The following is a 15,603-nucleotide window of genomic DNA, read 5'->3' on the forward strand; positions in this document are numbered from 1 at the left end:
CTGGGGACAGAAACAAAGGGAAGATTATCCTTTCATGTTCTTTTATGAGCTTCTTGGGATCTGGCTGCCTGCTACTTGAACCAGAATGCTTGACCAGTTGAATGCCAGACTGAACAACAAACTGGTCCTTTTATACACCCAAACCAGGTTCCCACATATGCTTCAGTGTTCATGGTACTGATTCACCCAAAAAAAGACAGTGAAAGGACAGACAAAGATTAGAACTGGGTTTGATTTTTTTTTATTACAAAACACCTATTCTGCAGTCCAAATGTAGCGGAACATCATTGGCACCACACAAGATACCAAAGTACAAAATCCCGGAACGTTTGAACCTGCTAGCTTAACCTCCAAGGGCAACTATGTTTAGTAATGGAATTCCTGGCAGAAGTGGCATTTTCAAGTGCCAGGATGTACCTACAGGAACAGCAGTGGTCTCTGTAAAACTGTACAATTTTAGAAACCCCTAAAAATGTGTTATTTGAAACCTAAAAACCCATTTTTCCTCTTATTCTTTTATCAAAAGCCCTGCTTTAGTTGACATGCAAATCCTACCCAAAATATTCATAATGTGCTCCTTCCCTGCCAAATGCTTGTCATCAAGATCATGGTTAAAGTTGACCAGCCAACTCTTATTGAAAACACAGACGCCCCTTTGTTGCCGCAGCCAGCCATATACGGCCCTGCCCAGACAGCCCAGGGTCTTCAGTTTAAATTAAAAAATTAATACCTATTTAACTTACAAGCTTGTAAACGGATAGCCCCTTGTCCATAATGAACTATCAAAGCTGCTCTTGAAAATGAAAACTGCAGCTCTTCTCTCTCTCTTCTCTCAAGCCTTTTCTCCTCTCCCATATCAGAGTCTCACCACCACCTACCACCTGCAGCAAATTCAGCCCTTCTGCAAATGGCTGATTTAGTGGACCTTTTTTACAAACAAACAAAAAACAACTTCTTTTATTTTTAGACATTTAAGTATAAAAATACTACTTCACTCTGTGTTAGAAACAGTAAATAAGACAGCTTCCAAGAACAGATCAAAGAATTCAACAGCTTTTAAAAAATCTTTAACAGAAGTTTTGACTTGGGGTGGGGGAAAAAACTGACCATCAGTTTCAAGAATGCCCATAAGCACTAAAACTAGTAAGAAGGATGACACCCAACAGTACCCCTGCATCCCACATGTGAGGCTATTAGGACTTCCTTCTGTCCTTGAGAGATTTTGCTTGTGATTTGGAATATTATGTATTGTACTGCTATGAGTTAAAATTTTCCTATTGGCAGTCTCGGGTACAATCCAACAGGAACTCCTCACATTGAAATGCCATTGGACAAGTGATGTGCAGCCAATGTGCACACATATCCCTTGTTCATGGAGGGCAAATTAGGGAAAAGGAAAAGACAAGGAGGCCCTACACATCCACCCACCCTATTGTTCCGTCTGTTGCTGGAAGCTACCAAACCCTGTCAAGACACGTACAAATGAATTAGACAAAATAGTGGTTAACTCAGGTTTCCTCTAATGCCCACTCCTTTCTCTTCCTTGCCCCTCAAATGACAGAATGAACACTGAAAGAGACTAAAACTTTCCCCTTCCATAAGAAGAATAGAGGGCAAGTTTGAAGAGTGGCACAAACATATCTCATGCCCTCAGAATTAACATCTAGAACAGAGAAAATACAGAAGGGGAAAGAGGGCAAGTGCCTGTGGGACCAAGTCCCCTTAGTTCTTGTACTCAAAGGGCTCATCTCCAGTTTCACTGAGAAGACAAGTACGGACTAGTGCCTCGGTCACAGCATAAGGGTCACAATTGGCAGAGGGTCTGCGGTCTTCAAAGTAGCCCTTCTTCTCTTGGCCCACATTCCTTGGGATGCGGATGCTGGCACCACGGTTGGCCACGCCGGCAGAAAACTCATGGATGTTTGATGTCTCGTGGAAACCGGTCAAACGCCTGGCGTTATCCAGCCCCCCTTTGGGGTCGTAGGCACGGATGTGGTATTGGTGACGCTTGCCCAGTTTCTCAATAGCTTCTTCAATGTACCTGGGGAAAGCAGAGAAGGCAGAATGTTGACTCTTTTCAGAGGGCTCTAAATCTCTGAACTGCTGCTCAGATAAAGAATCCGCTTTTTCCTTAACCTCACACATTGCTACTATTGGGACTACATATGCAGGGCTGTGTGTATGTTGAGATTCTACGCAAGCACAGAAAAATAGAGCTGATATTTACAGTTTTTCATCTCAAGTTTAAGAACTCCAGCTTTCACTATTTAAAAAATAAAAAGACAATCCCCCCCCATTGTAAAGAGGCTTGTAAGAGTGTGTGCATTATACGTAAAAGCGGAGGCTTTCCAGAAATTGGATTCTGTGCCCTCTGCTACGTTCTTTCATTTTTCTGTGCCCCCACAAGATCCGATAGGCCAATTATGCAAAAAGAACATGCATGTGACAAGTGTAGCACTATATACACTATCATTTCTTGTTTGCAGGTAGACTTATCCATAGTTCAGTACTACAATATTGTTAGGGGGGTGCTAGAGAGCCAATAGCATTTTAACTGAATTTGCCTTGTGAGATGCATTATGGTGGGATTTTACTATACAAAAATATCAATTGCAGAATCATAATTTGTTTTCCATATCTGATTGCAACGCCTATGAAAGGCATGAGTAGTAATATGACCAGTGCAAGGGCTAAAACTTCATAGGGTCCCTTGGGATCCTGACAAATCTGACCCCTGACAGATGAAACACTCTCTCTTTGATCTTGAAAGCTAGACAGTAATCTAGAAAGATCATTCATACTCCAACCTCCCCCCTCCCCCCAAAAAGGCTTATCAGCACATCTTCCTCACTATTTTGCATAATCTTGCTCTGTTGGCACACTTCTTTCTGGACTTAAATGACTGCATTGTTACACTATTTTGAAACACTCAAGGAACTAGCCTTGCCTTGGTAGGAGAGCAGCCTTCATTGACCAAAGTCCTTATACAATCCAAAAATTGATGCTTTAATGCAAGGGCTGGATTTTCAGATGAGGCAGAATGAGGGTGCTAGGGTAGACTGTAATGTAAGTAGAATCATGCCCCCCACCAGTGTCCCCAGATTCAGTCAAATCTTCAAATCTTGGAGAGAAAGTATCTCTGGGATGAACAATGTCCTCAGACAAAATCCAAGCCCATTGATATTGCTAGTGTGTGTAGATGCTAGAAGGCACAGCTACAAGCACACTCCCATTTCTGCTGTATCTGGGTACATAATACCTGGATAAGGCTATTTTGACAAGCTAGGCAGGTCTTTGCTTGTTGGGTCACCAAGTTTCAGAACAGAGCCAGGCTGCTTTTCTTGTGTTAATTGGCATTAAGATAGAATTCAACACGTTGAATTCAGTGTTTTGACTGCACTAAAATATTTTTTCAGAGCAAGCCCAGTCCAGTTTTAGCCCTAAAGGAATACTGTGGCCCTCTTCCTCTTATTTTTATTGCCCCCTAAACAAAGCCTTCCAAGTTTAAAGGACCACTTACTTGAGACCTCCATCCTCTCTCATAGACTTGGTGCTGAAGTTAGTGTGGCAACCAGCTCCATTCCAGTTCCCAGGGATGGGCTTGGGATCAAAAGACACAATGACACCAAAATCTTCACAGACTCTATGGAGGATGAATCGAGCAATCCAGAGGTGATCACCCATCTCAATCCCTTCGCAAGGGCCCACTTGGAATTCCCACTGGAAGAGCAGAGAGAACAGACTCAGTAAGGACTGGAGGGATCAAAACCACTCTGCAAGATGCTGTTCACAACCTTCATGTCCTTATACACTAAATAACTGAAGAGGTCCAGTGCAGAGAGCCCAACATGAGCTGTAATATTTTTACTCAAGTGTCTACCTGTGCTGGCATAACTTCTGCATTTGTGCCTCCAATGTTTACTCCAGCATATAGGCAGGCTCGATAATGAGCTTCCACAATGTCTCTTCCATAGGCTTTATCTGCTCCAACTCCACAATAGTAAGGCCCTACAGCAACAAGAAAAATTAATGGGCATTTCATGTATTTTAAGATACTCATCAGTAGAGATTTCATTTGGTTCATATGTTTGATGGCATGCCAAGCCAAAACAAGCCACTATTTTTGCTAATATTTTCAATGCATCCCTTTTCCACATTCCTTATGAAAATATTTGCTCATTTCTTTACATCTCTTCCTCTCTGCCCCCCAACCACATGCACATGGAGCTGGCTACATAGCACTGTTCACTACACAATTCCCCAATTACATGCACCCATCTGATTAATTCAGGAAGGAGAAAGCAACAGCTGCCAAAGGTACACCCCATACCCTAAGTGTCAAGCCTGTAAATGAATGTCATTCTTGCAATCTCACCTTGTGGCCCGGGAAAGCCATTGGAAGGCCAACCAAATGGATGTCCATCTGTTCCCAGAAGGGTATATTCCTGCTCCATACCAAACCAAGGGCTCTGGTTAGCTACCATGTCCATAATCCTTTTACAGCTATGTCTTAGATTTGTTTCTGGAGAAAGAAAATTAGGTAAGTCAACAATTACTTGTACCACACCATCAAGTATACATGCTAAACAGAAAGAGCAGGTTAAAAGAATTGACATTCTTAAATCTTTCAGTGGGAAAGGCAAGGATGACTGCACACCTACTAATGGTGAAGCTACCTAGGTGAAGCAACTACTTTGAGTGGTGGCTTAGGGAAAGTGGCAGTCTTGCAGGTGGGATGTCATGCTCTGCACCTGCTTGCCACTTCCGTCAGCCAGCTACCCAGCTGCTGCTTCACCCTGCTGCTGATCCAATGCTGTTCTCATTTGAGCAAAACCAGGATTGGGAAAGCAGTGGCTCCAAACCAATTTCTCCAGTGCCACTGGCGCAAGTGATCATGCAGCAGTACAGGAAAAGCTAATTTAGGTGTGTGTGCGTGCTCCAGTCCTGCTCCAGTTGGCTTTCCAATTACTCATGCATACCCACTCTCATCACTACTGCCTCTTCCCTCCTCCACAGCTTGGCTACTTCTTTAAATCCAGGCTGGGTGGGAGAACAGTGGAAGTGAATAGTCTGCTCTCAGCCTGTTTTGAAGAATTGGCTGAGCAGTAGAGGAGAAAGGAGGCAGCGAGTGTGCATTAGGGGGGGATATGTGAAAAATTTGAGTGTTGCTTCAGGTGGTGGTCCTGTTTCAGCCAACAAAATGCAGCTACATTTAGACTTTGTAGAAGTGGGAATGAAGACTGGGAGTTTCATAAGGGCTTCCCAGAAGAGGGGAGCTCTTGGTTGTAGAGCAGATCACTATCCTCATGTTACATACAATGGAATCTGGGAGATAAGGCTGTCCAAGGCTACTTAGTAAATGTATGGCTAGGCTGGGATTTTAGCCTTACAGACAAGCAACATGCTGAGAGAAGTTTAGAAAATTCACCTTGGAAGCAGGATCATCACTGTGGCTACTACAATAATAGTAGAGATGCCGATGAATTATGTCTTCAACATCTCTTACAGAAGGTGAGGTAGTGGTTAAGAGGGGTGGCAGAATGGGTCTGTTCAATATGTTGCATGAGAAGCAGCAAGAGTTTACTTGCTGCTTGTTTACTTGCAAGAGTATGATAGGGCATACTACACCAGAGCATCTGATGGAAGATCTGGGGGCTCAGCTAATGCATCTTATCCAGAATCTTATAAATGCAACAAGTAGCATCCATAGTGATGTGCAGTTGTTAACAAGAGTAGAGTAATTCTATGCCGTGAATTCATCTCATAAACTTTTAAACCAGATTAATGAACAGCCAGAGTGTGCAAATAAACTTCCCATCTCTGGACATACACAATGCAGCAATGCCATTCACAGGTTCTTCAAAGTTGGTAAATACAGATGGCCATTTACCAAATGGGAACATACTATGAGGTATATGCAACCACTTGATATGTCATTACCTTTATTATCCTGCCAAGTGGTGGGGAGAAGTTTACCATGCTTTACTTCTGCAAACTTTTGCTCATGTGCAGGAAGTGGTGACATTGTCACCATGCAGGAAGTAGGACTGCCATGCAGCATAGCTGACAGCTTATTGGAGGACTATATATGAGGGTAAGTTGCCTTTTGGAAAATGGTAGTTGGTTGCCATCTTCTCATTAACCACTTCTCACTGAGGATGGGGTTAGAGGGGGGGAGTGCTTCAAAAAGCAGGAATGAGAGAGTCTGAAACAATGGCCCTAAATTTTTATTGTGAAGATTGATAGGAGAGACACCATCTTTCCCCAAGGTGTCCTTGTCTGTCTGACCGCAGCCTCTAAGAAGCAACTTAATGATCAACTGCTTCCAGTGTCTGGGAGGGTGGTGTCATAATGGGCCCTTGTGTGTATGGCTGCCAGTGCAGCAAGTCCTAATGTCTCTAAGGAAAAATGGAAACTCCTTCCAAGGAAAATCTTATAAACATTTCCCTCTAAGGAAACAAAAGACCTGCCTAATTGTGCTAAGCACACAAAATAAACCAAGTAGGGTGAGAAGGAAGCACTGGAAGTGATAAGATAAGACACTTGGTCTTAAAAAGCACATACACACACACAATGCTCACTCTTGATTTGGTAAAAGTAAGCCTATTGTTTCTGATAAGTGATTTCAAAATGCTGATTATCTCATAAGAGAACCTGAGAAGTGCCTTTGCTGAATCAGACCAGGGATTCAGTACAGCACTATACAGTACTGTACTATACAGTACTATACAGTACTATACAGTACTAGTGCAGCATCTATACATTGTACACTAGTACAGCACTATACATTGAGGTTCCATTTAGAAATCATGGTGATCAGCTTTTGACACCCAACTTTAACTTCCATGAATTGGTATCCTATTTCAAGATTAAATGCTACATCATCTTTTAGGCCTGGTTTACCAAGGTGCCTCATGCCATACTGATGGGTTGTGCACTTAATAAGCCACCAGCCTAACTTAATCTTCATTCTTCCCAAGGGTCACCCTGGCACGTCCCAGGCCTATCAGATTAGGAGGACAAAGAGTGGGCTTGGAACATACCTGCAGATTTGCGGTTGTACTTTAAGACCTCGCAGAGAACCAGTTTGTTGGGGTCTTTGCGGAAAGGGTCCCGGAACATAGCAGATGGCACAAGGTACATGTCGCTGTTAGAACCCTCTGACTGAAAGGTGCTGGAGCCATCAAAATTCCACTCTGGTAGATCTGGAAACAGAAAGACATACAGCCTTAGAACAACAAACAATTCATCTGTGAATTGACTATATTGCTGCTATGAAGTATGGACTCCTCTTCCTCACCAGAAAGTTATATTCCAAAAGAAACTTGCAATCAGGGTTGACCATGTTCTCAAATAAGTGTTGCAGGAAGGCAGGTTTTGTTTTTAATGGATGCCTCTGGTGTTTACCAAATGCAATCAAGCAAGGGGATTCAGTGGAGACATGCTGAAGTTCTGCTAAAGGCCAAAAGCTTCCCCATCAAGTTTATAGCAGATGTGACAGCAGATTCTACTGGTCCCCCAAAGCAGAAAAAGTAGAAGCCCACTATCGAATATCTCTTCAATGATGGCCATTCCAGGTAGGCACCTGTGAGAATTTGCAGAGAGGCACCCCTATTTCACACCAACAGCAGATCAAACAGAGAATATGTCAAGTGCAATCTGCCATGCAGCAGGAACTAAGATCCACAATAGACGCAATTCATATGCTTTTAAAAAATGTAGGTTTCTCATCCTCATGGTTGCTGAAAAACTTGCTTTTGCAAAGAACCTGAAATAGAGATTTTGTGCCTCTCCCTTCTCTACCATCTTGCAATTTTCCAGATCTTGCCTCCTCACTATTTTTTATTATTTGCAAGCAATTACAGTGCTTGCAGAAAACCCAAACAACCAAAAACACCAGGATTTTTAAAATTCAAAGCAAGATTTGAGCAATACAAAGTTGTGAGGGATATGCATTTCTTGTTCAAAGTTTTTGTTTTGAGAGCAGTGGGCACCCAGGTATCCTCAAACAGAGTTGGGGCAGAGGGAGAAGAGTAGAGTAAATGTGAGCATATTTGAATTGGCATTCTTATAGCAGGTAATCCTGCCCAGTGGATTGATCCCTTTCATATGCTTGAGGTGGTAAAGAGATTTAACCAAGCTGTGCCAGCCACTTCCTTGGAACAAACAAAACACTCCACTAAATACTTCTAATTAGCCATACATGCTATATTGGTTTCATAACCATCTCTGGCCAGCTCCATGGCAACAAGTGAAAAAATCCTAATGGTATTGATTGTGTTAGGGTGGCAGTTCTGCTCCAAGGGATGCACAACAAAGTCTTTAGGCTGTTGATTGTTGTGGTGTATTTTCCCCCACTACCTACCCCAAGTCAGGAATGAATGGCGGCATATCAGAAGCTGTTATTCTTGAAGACAGACAATACATGGGCTGTGTCAAAATTACAGCTCTGCACCCATTCACATTGTGCAAGAGGTTTTATATAACCATCTCCCTTGCCAATCCATTGTTTACATGAATCAGTGCAGTAGCTACAACAGGGCTATTTAACTTGAAATTTAAAAAACACTCTGGTACATGGGTGGGGTCTGGGAGCAGAGAAGCTGAGCCAGGAGGCAGCACTGAGCTGTTTTTAACAGGTATGGGGGCCAAGGAGGTGGTGTTTGCCCAAACCATACAGCTTTTCAAAGGATCTGAGAGGGAAAACACCACTTGCTCTTCTCGTTATGACGTCCCAGAAACTAGGGACCAAAAGGGGGCGGAGAGGCAAGGTGTCTGACTGAAATGGGCTCAGAAGGCAGTGAAGTAATACATGAATCGCAGAAAAGAACAGATATGGAAAGACTTGGGACTGACTCTAAGGGAGCAATCCTAACACACCATTGGACCATTACAGGTCCCTTACACCAGCCCAGGACTGTTGCAAATGTACCGTCAGACATGTTTCTGCCCACTATGGAGTTGGAGAGGCCAACGCAGGGACATGTGCCAGCCTCCTCATGCCAATGCAGGCTCCAGGCACACTGGCCTTTTCAGGCCGGTGCAGGGGTCTGGGGGGCATGGGGAGGAGGTGTTTCGGGGTGGGAGAGGGAAGGTCGTGGGTGCTCCTGTGGGGAGGTGTCGGAGTGGGAGGCAGGGCCAGGATCCAGCACTTATGCTAGATCCCAACTCCTTTCCTGGGCAGCCAGGGGCAACTCCAGGCTGCTTGGATTAGCGCCACCTCTTTAGGTGGCACAGATCCGAATAGCACCGTTGGAGCTGCTGCAGTGCAACATAGGTAAGGGGAATTATTTCCCCTTGCCTCAGGCCGAGCCTCAGCCAGCCCCAAACTTGTGTTGTGCAGGCCAACCGACCTGCCTGTTCCAGCCAAGTTAGGATTGTGCTGACAGAGTAGCAAAGAAAGCAAGAATGCTGTCAGCTGTGGCTTCTACTGTCACTGGAGCATTGCAACTCAACAGTCCTAAGGGGGCAGTCAGGGCAAAAAGGCAGTGGGATGGGATTCCAATTTTCACATAACTAACCAGTCAAGTTTAGCTGCAGGCTTTTAGTAAGTATTCCCAGGTACAATTTCTTTGCTCCATGGCTTTGTCCATCTCCTGCCCAATGGAACAGATCAAGTTCTGAGAGAGAAGCTTGTTTGGTTGACTCAGCAGAACAACAGGCTTGGTAGTGCTTGACCAGGAAAGGACAACACAGCACCACCGCCACAGTCTCAGCATGTGCCATCTTCTTAGGATGAAACATTCCACAACCCAACCTGCTTACCTTCAAGGTTCTTAGGCTCACGTTCCAGTGTGCGGGTTTTACACCGAAGAAATTCTCCAGTTCCATCAATCCATATGTACATAGCTTGCACCTTGTCGCCCTGAGGCAGCTTCATGTACATTTGCTTTATAGCTTTGCTCAAGTGGGAGCTCGCTGAGGTGGCCATGACTGCAGACACTGTTACCAAAGTCCTGTATGCTGGTGAGGAAGAGAGGGAGGAATCCATGAAAACTTCCAAATGAGATCTTCCCACCCACTAAATGGGGACACTGTGACTGTTGTGACCTTTTCTCTCTGGTAACCCAGAGAGATTGTGCTAGCCTAGTTTACCATATAAGTTCTCACACCTGATTAGAGTCCATGGGCAAAGTCTGCAGCTGATACAAGTTATCATATTTCCCCCCGAAATCCATGGAGAGTTTCCCTTACTGAAAATCAGGCTCTGCCTGGACCACTAATTGGCAACTTTTGAGCTCTTATTTATTGCCTAGTTACTGTTATGCAATAAAAAAAGTCCTTGATCGCTAATACACATGTGATTATTCACTCGACCTATTGCATGATCACAGTTGTGTCAATCAGTTTTAGGTTACTTTATGTCAAGATGGTATACATAACCGATGGCCAAGTAATAATGCTGTTGAGGATTAAGAGTTTGAGATGATGTGTGTATTCCAAGACTGAACTTGAGGCACAGTTACAGAAGGACATTGAAGTCCTTACTGGCACTTCTGGTATTAATTGGGTTGTTACTCTGGTTCCCAATATTAGGAACAGAGGGCTTCCATCAGAAAATCTGGGTTGTTCTGAAGACAACAGTAGACTGTTTGTCTGTCATGTTTAGATGGTTTTTACTGACCATTGGGGAGAAAAATATCATTAGTCCACTGAATGCAGTCATTACTGCAACAAACTCATACTACATAATTGCAGAAAACGCAATCCCCACCCCACACACACACCCCACCACCACCACCACACCACCTGGGCCAAATGGAAAAAATATTTAGGAAATCAGTCAATTGCTTCAGGTTATATACAATAAAGAGAAGAGAAAAACATTGTAATTTTAAGATGGAAGAGTACACCTATCAAACTAGTAAACAATTTTAAAGCCTATCCAAACAGGAAAGTTTTCACCTGTGTCCTAGAGACAGATAGAGATGGACTCAGGTGGTCCCCAACTTGGTCCCCAACCCTAATGAGTTCCAGAGGATAGGAACCATGATGAAGAAGGCCTAGCCAGTGTCATCAACTTAACTTCCCAAGACACCTGATCCCAGGTTGTATAGATCCTTAATAAATAGCTAGGTTCCAATATTCCATCACGCTGTAGTGTGATGAACAAACAACCAGGATGGAGCTAGGAAGATAGGCATGAGCATCCTTCTGAAATACTGGGGTGCAGGTGCCACCTTCACCCCAATGGGACACTCTTTTTTCCCCCATGTAAGTGAATGGTTACCAGTCAAAAGTACAGCACTCCACTGTAAAATACTGCAATAAAATCTGTCCACCTGTGGGTGGCTTGCCCCTGCTCTCAGATCTTATATGGGACCACACACAGGTCTTGGCAATGTACAAGCCCTCCCTCTGCACATACTTCATCAGTCCTAATGACAGTCCCTTTGCTACTATGTAATAACCAGCACTTTTGAATCATGCCTGAAAAACGAAAGAAAAGTCAGTGCAAATAGTTAGGTTCACCAGGATAAATACACTGGGCTGCCCTCAATGGCCTATTTATATTCTAAATTAGCCAGTGGGAGACATACACCAAGTTCTCATATGAAGGGCAGATGGGAAAAAGACAGTAGGGGGAAGGAAGTGAAAAGGTAGAATATGCATGGTAGCCATAACAATAAAGTCAGTGGTAAACAGGTGATGGTCAGTCTACACACTTTTTTTATCAGCATAAATGATATGCAATGGTCCTCTTCCTGGAGGTACAATTTCAATAAATTCCTTCTGTGCCTGTGATCTCCAGATTCTTTCAAATGATGCAGTTTAGCCACATGTTAAAATCTCTGCACCATCTTGCTGCACCCTGGCACCACCATCTACACTATTTTTAGTATCCAAGATCCCATCATGCAATTTTCAAACAGTAACATGATATACTTGATTTCATGACTGACACTTTTTGTTTAAAGGAGCATTTCAAAAATCTGTTCATATCCACCATTAAACTTTCTCGTGTTATCAAGTGTGGTTGAAGCATACACAGCACAATATACTTTCTCCTACTGAATTTACCCTGGACAGTATAGGTGGGAGAAAGGATGGCTTTCTAACATTCAGAGTTTGTTTTCCACTCCAGAAATACCACATTTTTCCCCCACATGGCATTGCAAAAACTCACTATACTCAAGGGAAAAGGAGCCATCTATACCTAGCAAGCAAGAAAATAGTGAGTAATGAATAGAAAACATTAAGGTGCTCTGACTGTCCTAGTCTAGGATGAAGTATCTCCTATTCTGGTGGGTTCTAGCAGTTTAGGCAATACCTCCATTAAGGCTTTCTTTAGTCTAGATCTAGAACAGTCTTGGTTAAATTGCATCTTTCCAATAGCTAAAAAGTTAATTTTGAAACTCAGCATCCTTTCAAATATACATAATTGGATTTCTGTATATTAGCTGCCTAGCAAGTTGGCTCCTTTGTGTGAAACAGCAAGGTAAACTGTTCAACCAAAATTTTTCCTTAAGACTGTTTCACTGAGATCTTCTGTATTCCTTTTTCTCTGCCTCCTTCATTCATTCAACTTCCCCCAATTGATACTAACATAATAAATGGAAAGGTTTGCATCAGCTGCATCAGCTTGCATTTTAAAAACTTCCTGATAGCTGTCACTTCACACACAACAGTTAATGTGCTGACATCTTATTTTAGGTGTACATATATACAGCATGTTTTACATAACAAACATGTTTATTACACAGCTACATTCATCAGGGAGTTAAGGGCCTCTGGTATCCCTGTCAAATGTATACTCTGTAGCAAACTGAATTCTCTTATAGTAGCAGAATTCAGTAACTGATCCACATATACTATTGTGAACTATTACTTAAAATGAACAGAGAACCTGACAATGATCATCTTCTTCAACAAGGTAGACTCTGTTTCATATTGTTCATTCCCTTTATATTGGACAAGGTGAGCTTTTATCAGCATGCCAGGCATAAGAGGCAGTCTGTTTTATAACAATTACTCTCAATACAATCAACAATTAGCTAGAAGCACCCAATGGCAAACAAAGGTATCAAATATCTCACCAGTAATATTTCCACTGAAGTGTGGATCATCCATTCCTTTCTCTCACTCAAGCCACAGGCAACATGAATATTGTACAAGTTTTCATATGTTTTTGCTTTTAAATGCACCATCTCAAAGCTGAACTACGAATAAGTTTCTTTGCCAACTGCCCCCAGGATATGCTGACCAACATGAAGACTTAAGGTATCCATCAGATGTTGCAATACTGTTGCCTCAACTCTCATCTTGCCTCCTTCCTAGAAACAGAAGCAGATCTGCCACAACCTGCATCTTGAGATGTCTGGATACTTTCAGTTAGGTTCATTTCTTGAATGCTACTTCTTATGGGCCATTTTACAAAAACAAAACCAAATTTTTCACACTGTGTACACTATCAGAGAGTTGCAGCCAATCACAGCTGTCTTATAACTCCCAGAAGGTATAGGTGTAGTTTTTAAAAGGTCTTAAAAATATAATGAACTACCCTGTGACAGTAATTGGTCCTAATAAAGCTATTACTTCCAATTTTTTTTCTAACAGATCTACAATTATTTAATATACAAAATACACACACACACAACCTCTTGCACTCAGTTAAACAAGCCCTCCAAAGACTGCTCACATTGATCTCTCTAATAATGCCTGGCCAGGGAGAGGGAATGCATAGGCTCATATTCTCACTCTTGCCTCCATTGCCAACCCTCAGAGGAGGGGGTGTTTTCTTTTCTCTGGAGTGATGAAATGTGATCCCTGCCCCCTCCTCTCCATGTAGGGATCTCTCCCCTGCATCCCATTTGGTAGAAGACCACTCCATCAACTCCCCAGGGCAACTGCCCTCTTGTTTTTATGGATCCTGCAGATATAAACGGCAACCAGACTGGAGATTTCCATTCCCTTGAAACGTGGAAAGCAGAAAGAAAAAAAGGGTAGGAGATGCTCCTGATGAACCCATGTTCTCTTACCAGTCCTTGCTTTATAAGAGTTTCCTTCTGCAATGATACATACGCTCCCAAATTACAAGGCAGCCACATAGATCAGGGCTAGGAAAACCTGTTTATATATGCCCCAAAGGACCCACAAGGGAAGAGGGAATCTCTCTCTCTCTCTCACACACACACACCCATTAGGACCCACAATGAAAGAGAGAATCTCTCTCTCTCTCTCTCTCTCTCTCTCTCTCACACACACACACACACACCCTTAGGACCCACAAGGAAAGAGAAAATTTCTCTCACACACACGCACACACACAGAGAAACCTTTGTGCTTGATGCAGCCAGGGTCGATAAGAAACAGGAATTAAACCAGATCTGCTTAGGTGGCATATCTTTGGAGGAGAAAAAACTGATCACGTTACAACTCGGTACAAATGCTTCCCAAACAGCTTTGTGTGAGACTCCGCACGCACAGCATCAAACAGATGGACCACGCATAACTTAAAGAGTTTCTGAACCACTGATCCCTTTCCCTAGTCCCCTGTGAACAGCATCGTAGCAGATCATATGAAGTAGCATCACATCCATGATCGCGCCCCCACCCAAGATCTCCTCAAGGGCTTCTTGCCCTCCCACCCACTCTGCCCTTCCAGGGGAAAGGCAGGCGACTGCAGGCTGCAGTGCTATCCACACTGACCTGGGGGAAAGTCCCATTCATTGTACAGGGACTTACTTCTGAGTAGACATGCACGGGATTAGGCTGGCAGTCATTCCAGGCACTGCGACCCCCCCCCATGCCTGCGGACCACGCGCCCCCCACCGGAGAGAGCCCCCCACGCGCCGATGAGCATCCATTACCTTGGCTGCTGCGGAGCGAGCGGAGATGCCTGTGCAGCCGAAGCTGGTGCGCGGGCGGGCGGCCGGCGGGGAGGGAGGGCTGGCTCTCTGGCTGCGGAGTGTCACTGGGGAGCTCCCATGCTCGACTCTAGAGGAGGACTGCGGCTCGGCGCCTCCTTTAACTGCTCCCCAGCGCCAGTGCCCCCGCGCTCTGATTGGCCTTGCCCGGCACGGTCAGCTGATGCGAGGCTCCTGGCGCGCAGCCATTGGGCGAAGGGAAGGGGAGGAGGCGCGCTCGCCGGGTTTTGCGGGGAGGGAGAGGGTCGCCGGCACAGCGCAGCCTCCCCCGGGGAGCAGGGGAGCCCCAGGCGCTGGCAGCTGAGGCCGCCTCCGGGTCTGCGCGGCGTGCGAAGCCACGAAGCAGCGTCCGAGATAGGCAGGCTTACTGAGGGCGGCTAAGGGTGCACTGCTAGCCGCGCTTTCTTGGGAGGAAGCCCCATTGACTCCAGTGGGTCTTACTTCTGAGTAGACAGGCACAGGATGGGTCTTTAAGGCTGCGCTCCTAGCCACACTTACCTGGGAGTAAGCCCCATTTACTATAATGAGACTTACTTCTGAGTAGGCAGCGATCTGTGGCTGCACTCCTAGCCACGTTTTCCTGGGAGTAAGCCCCATTGACTATAATGGGGCTTACATCTGAGTAGGCACGGCTCTAAGGCTGCACTCCTAGCCACACTTACCTGGGAGTAAGCCCCATTGAATATAATGAAACTTACTTCTGAGTAGGCAGCGCTCTGAGGCTGCACTCCTAGCC

General features: G+C 44.3%; 1 protein-coding gene across 1 annotated transcript; it reads right to left on the reverse strand.

Annotated features, from left to right (window-relative positions):
- Positions 1–224: 224 nt before the first annotated feature.
- GLUL (glutamate-ammonia ligase) lies at positions 225–14,950 on the reverse strand. Its single transcript, XM_066625687.1, has 7 exons — positions 14,811–14,950; positions 9,766–9,963; positions 7,044–7,205; positions 4,376–4,522; positions 3,881–4,008; positions 3,521–3,720; positions 225–2,041 (listed from the first exon to the last, which is right to left on the reverse strand). Exons 2-7 carry the CDS (start codon positions 9,929–9,931, stop codon positions 1,723–1,725), a joined length of 1,122 nt encoding a protein of 373 aa, XP_066481784.1. The 5' UTR covers positions 9,932–9,963; positions 14,811–14,950; the 3' UTR covers positions 225–1,722.
- Between the last annotated feature and the right edge of the window lie 653 nt (positions 14,951–15,603).

Source organism: Tiliqua scincoides, chromosome 4 (assembly GCF_035046505.1).
Source record: "Tiliqua scincoides isolate rTilSci1 chromosome 4, rTilSci1.hap2, whole genome shotgun sequence".
In the NCBI taxonomy this organism is placed as follows: Eukaryota; Metazoa; Chordata; class Lepidosauria; order Squamata; family Scincidae; genus Tiliqua; species Tiliqua scincoides.

What these genes read in the sequence shown, in the direction of transcription:
- GLUL (XM_066625687.1), bottom strand. Translation starts at nt 9,931, where the DNA reads ATGGCCACCTCAGCGAGCTCCCACTTGAGCAAAGCTATAAAGCAAATG. An exon ending in GTACAACCGCAAATCTGCAG is followed by an intron (nt 4,523 to 7,043) that starts GTATGTTCCAAG and finishes TTCTTTCTCCAG; the next exon opens with AAACAAATCTAAGACATAGC. An exon ending in AGAGAGGATGGAGGTCTCAA is followed by an intron (nt 2,042 to 3,520) that starts GTAAGTGGTCCT and finishes TGCTTTCCCCAG; the next exon opens with GTACATTGAAGAAGCTATTG.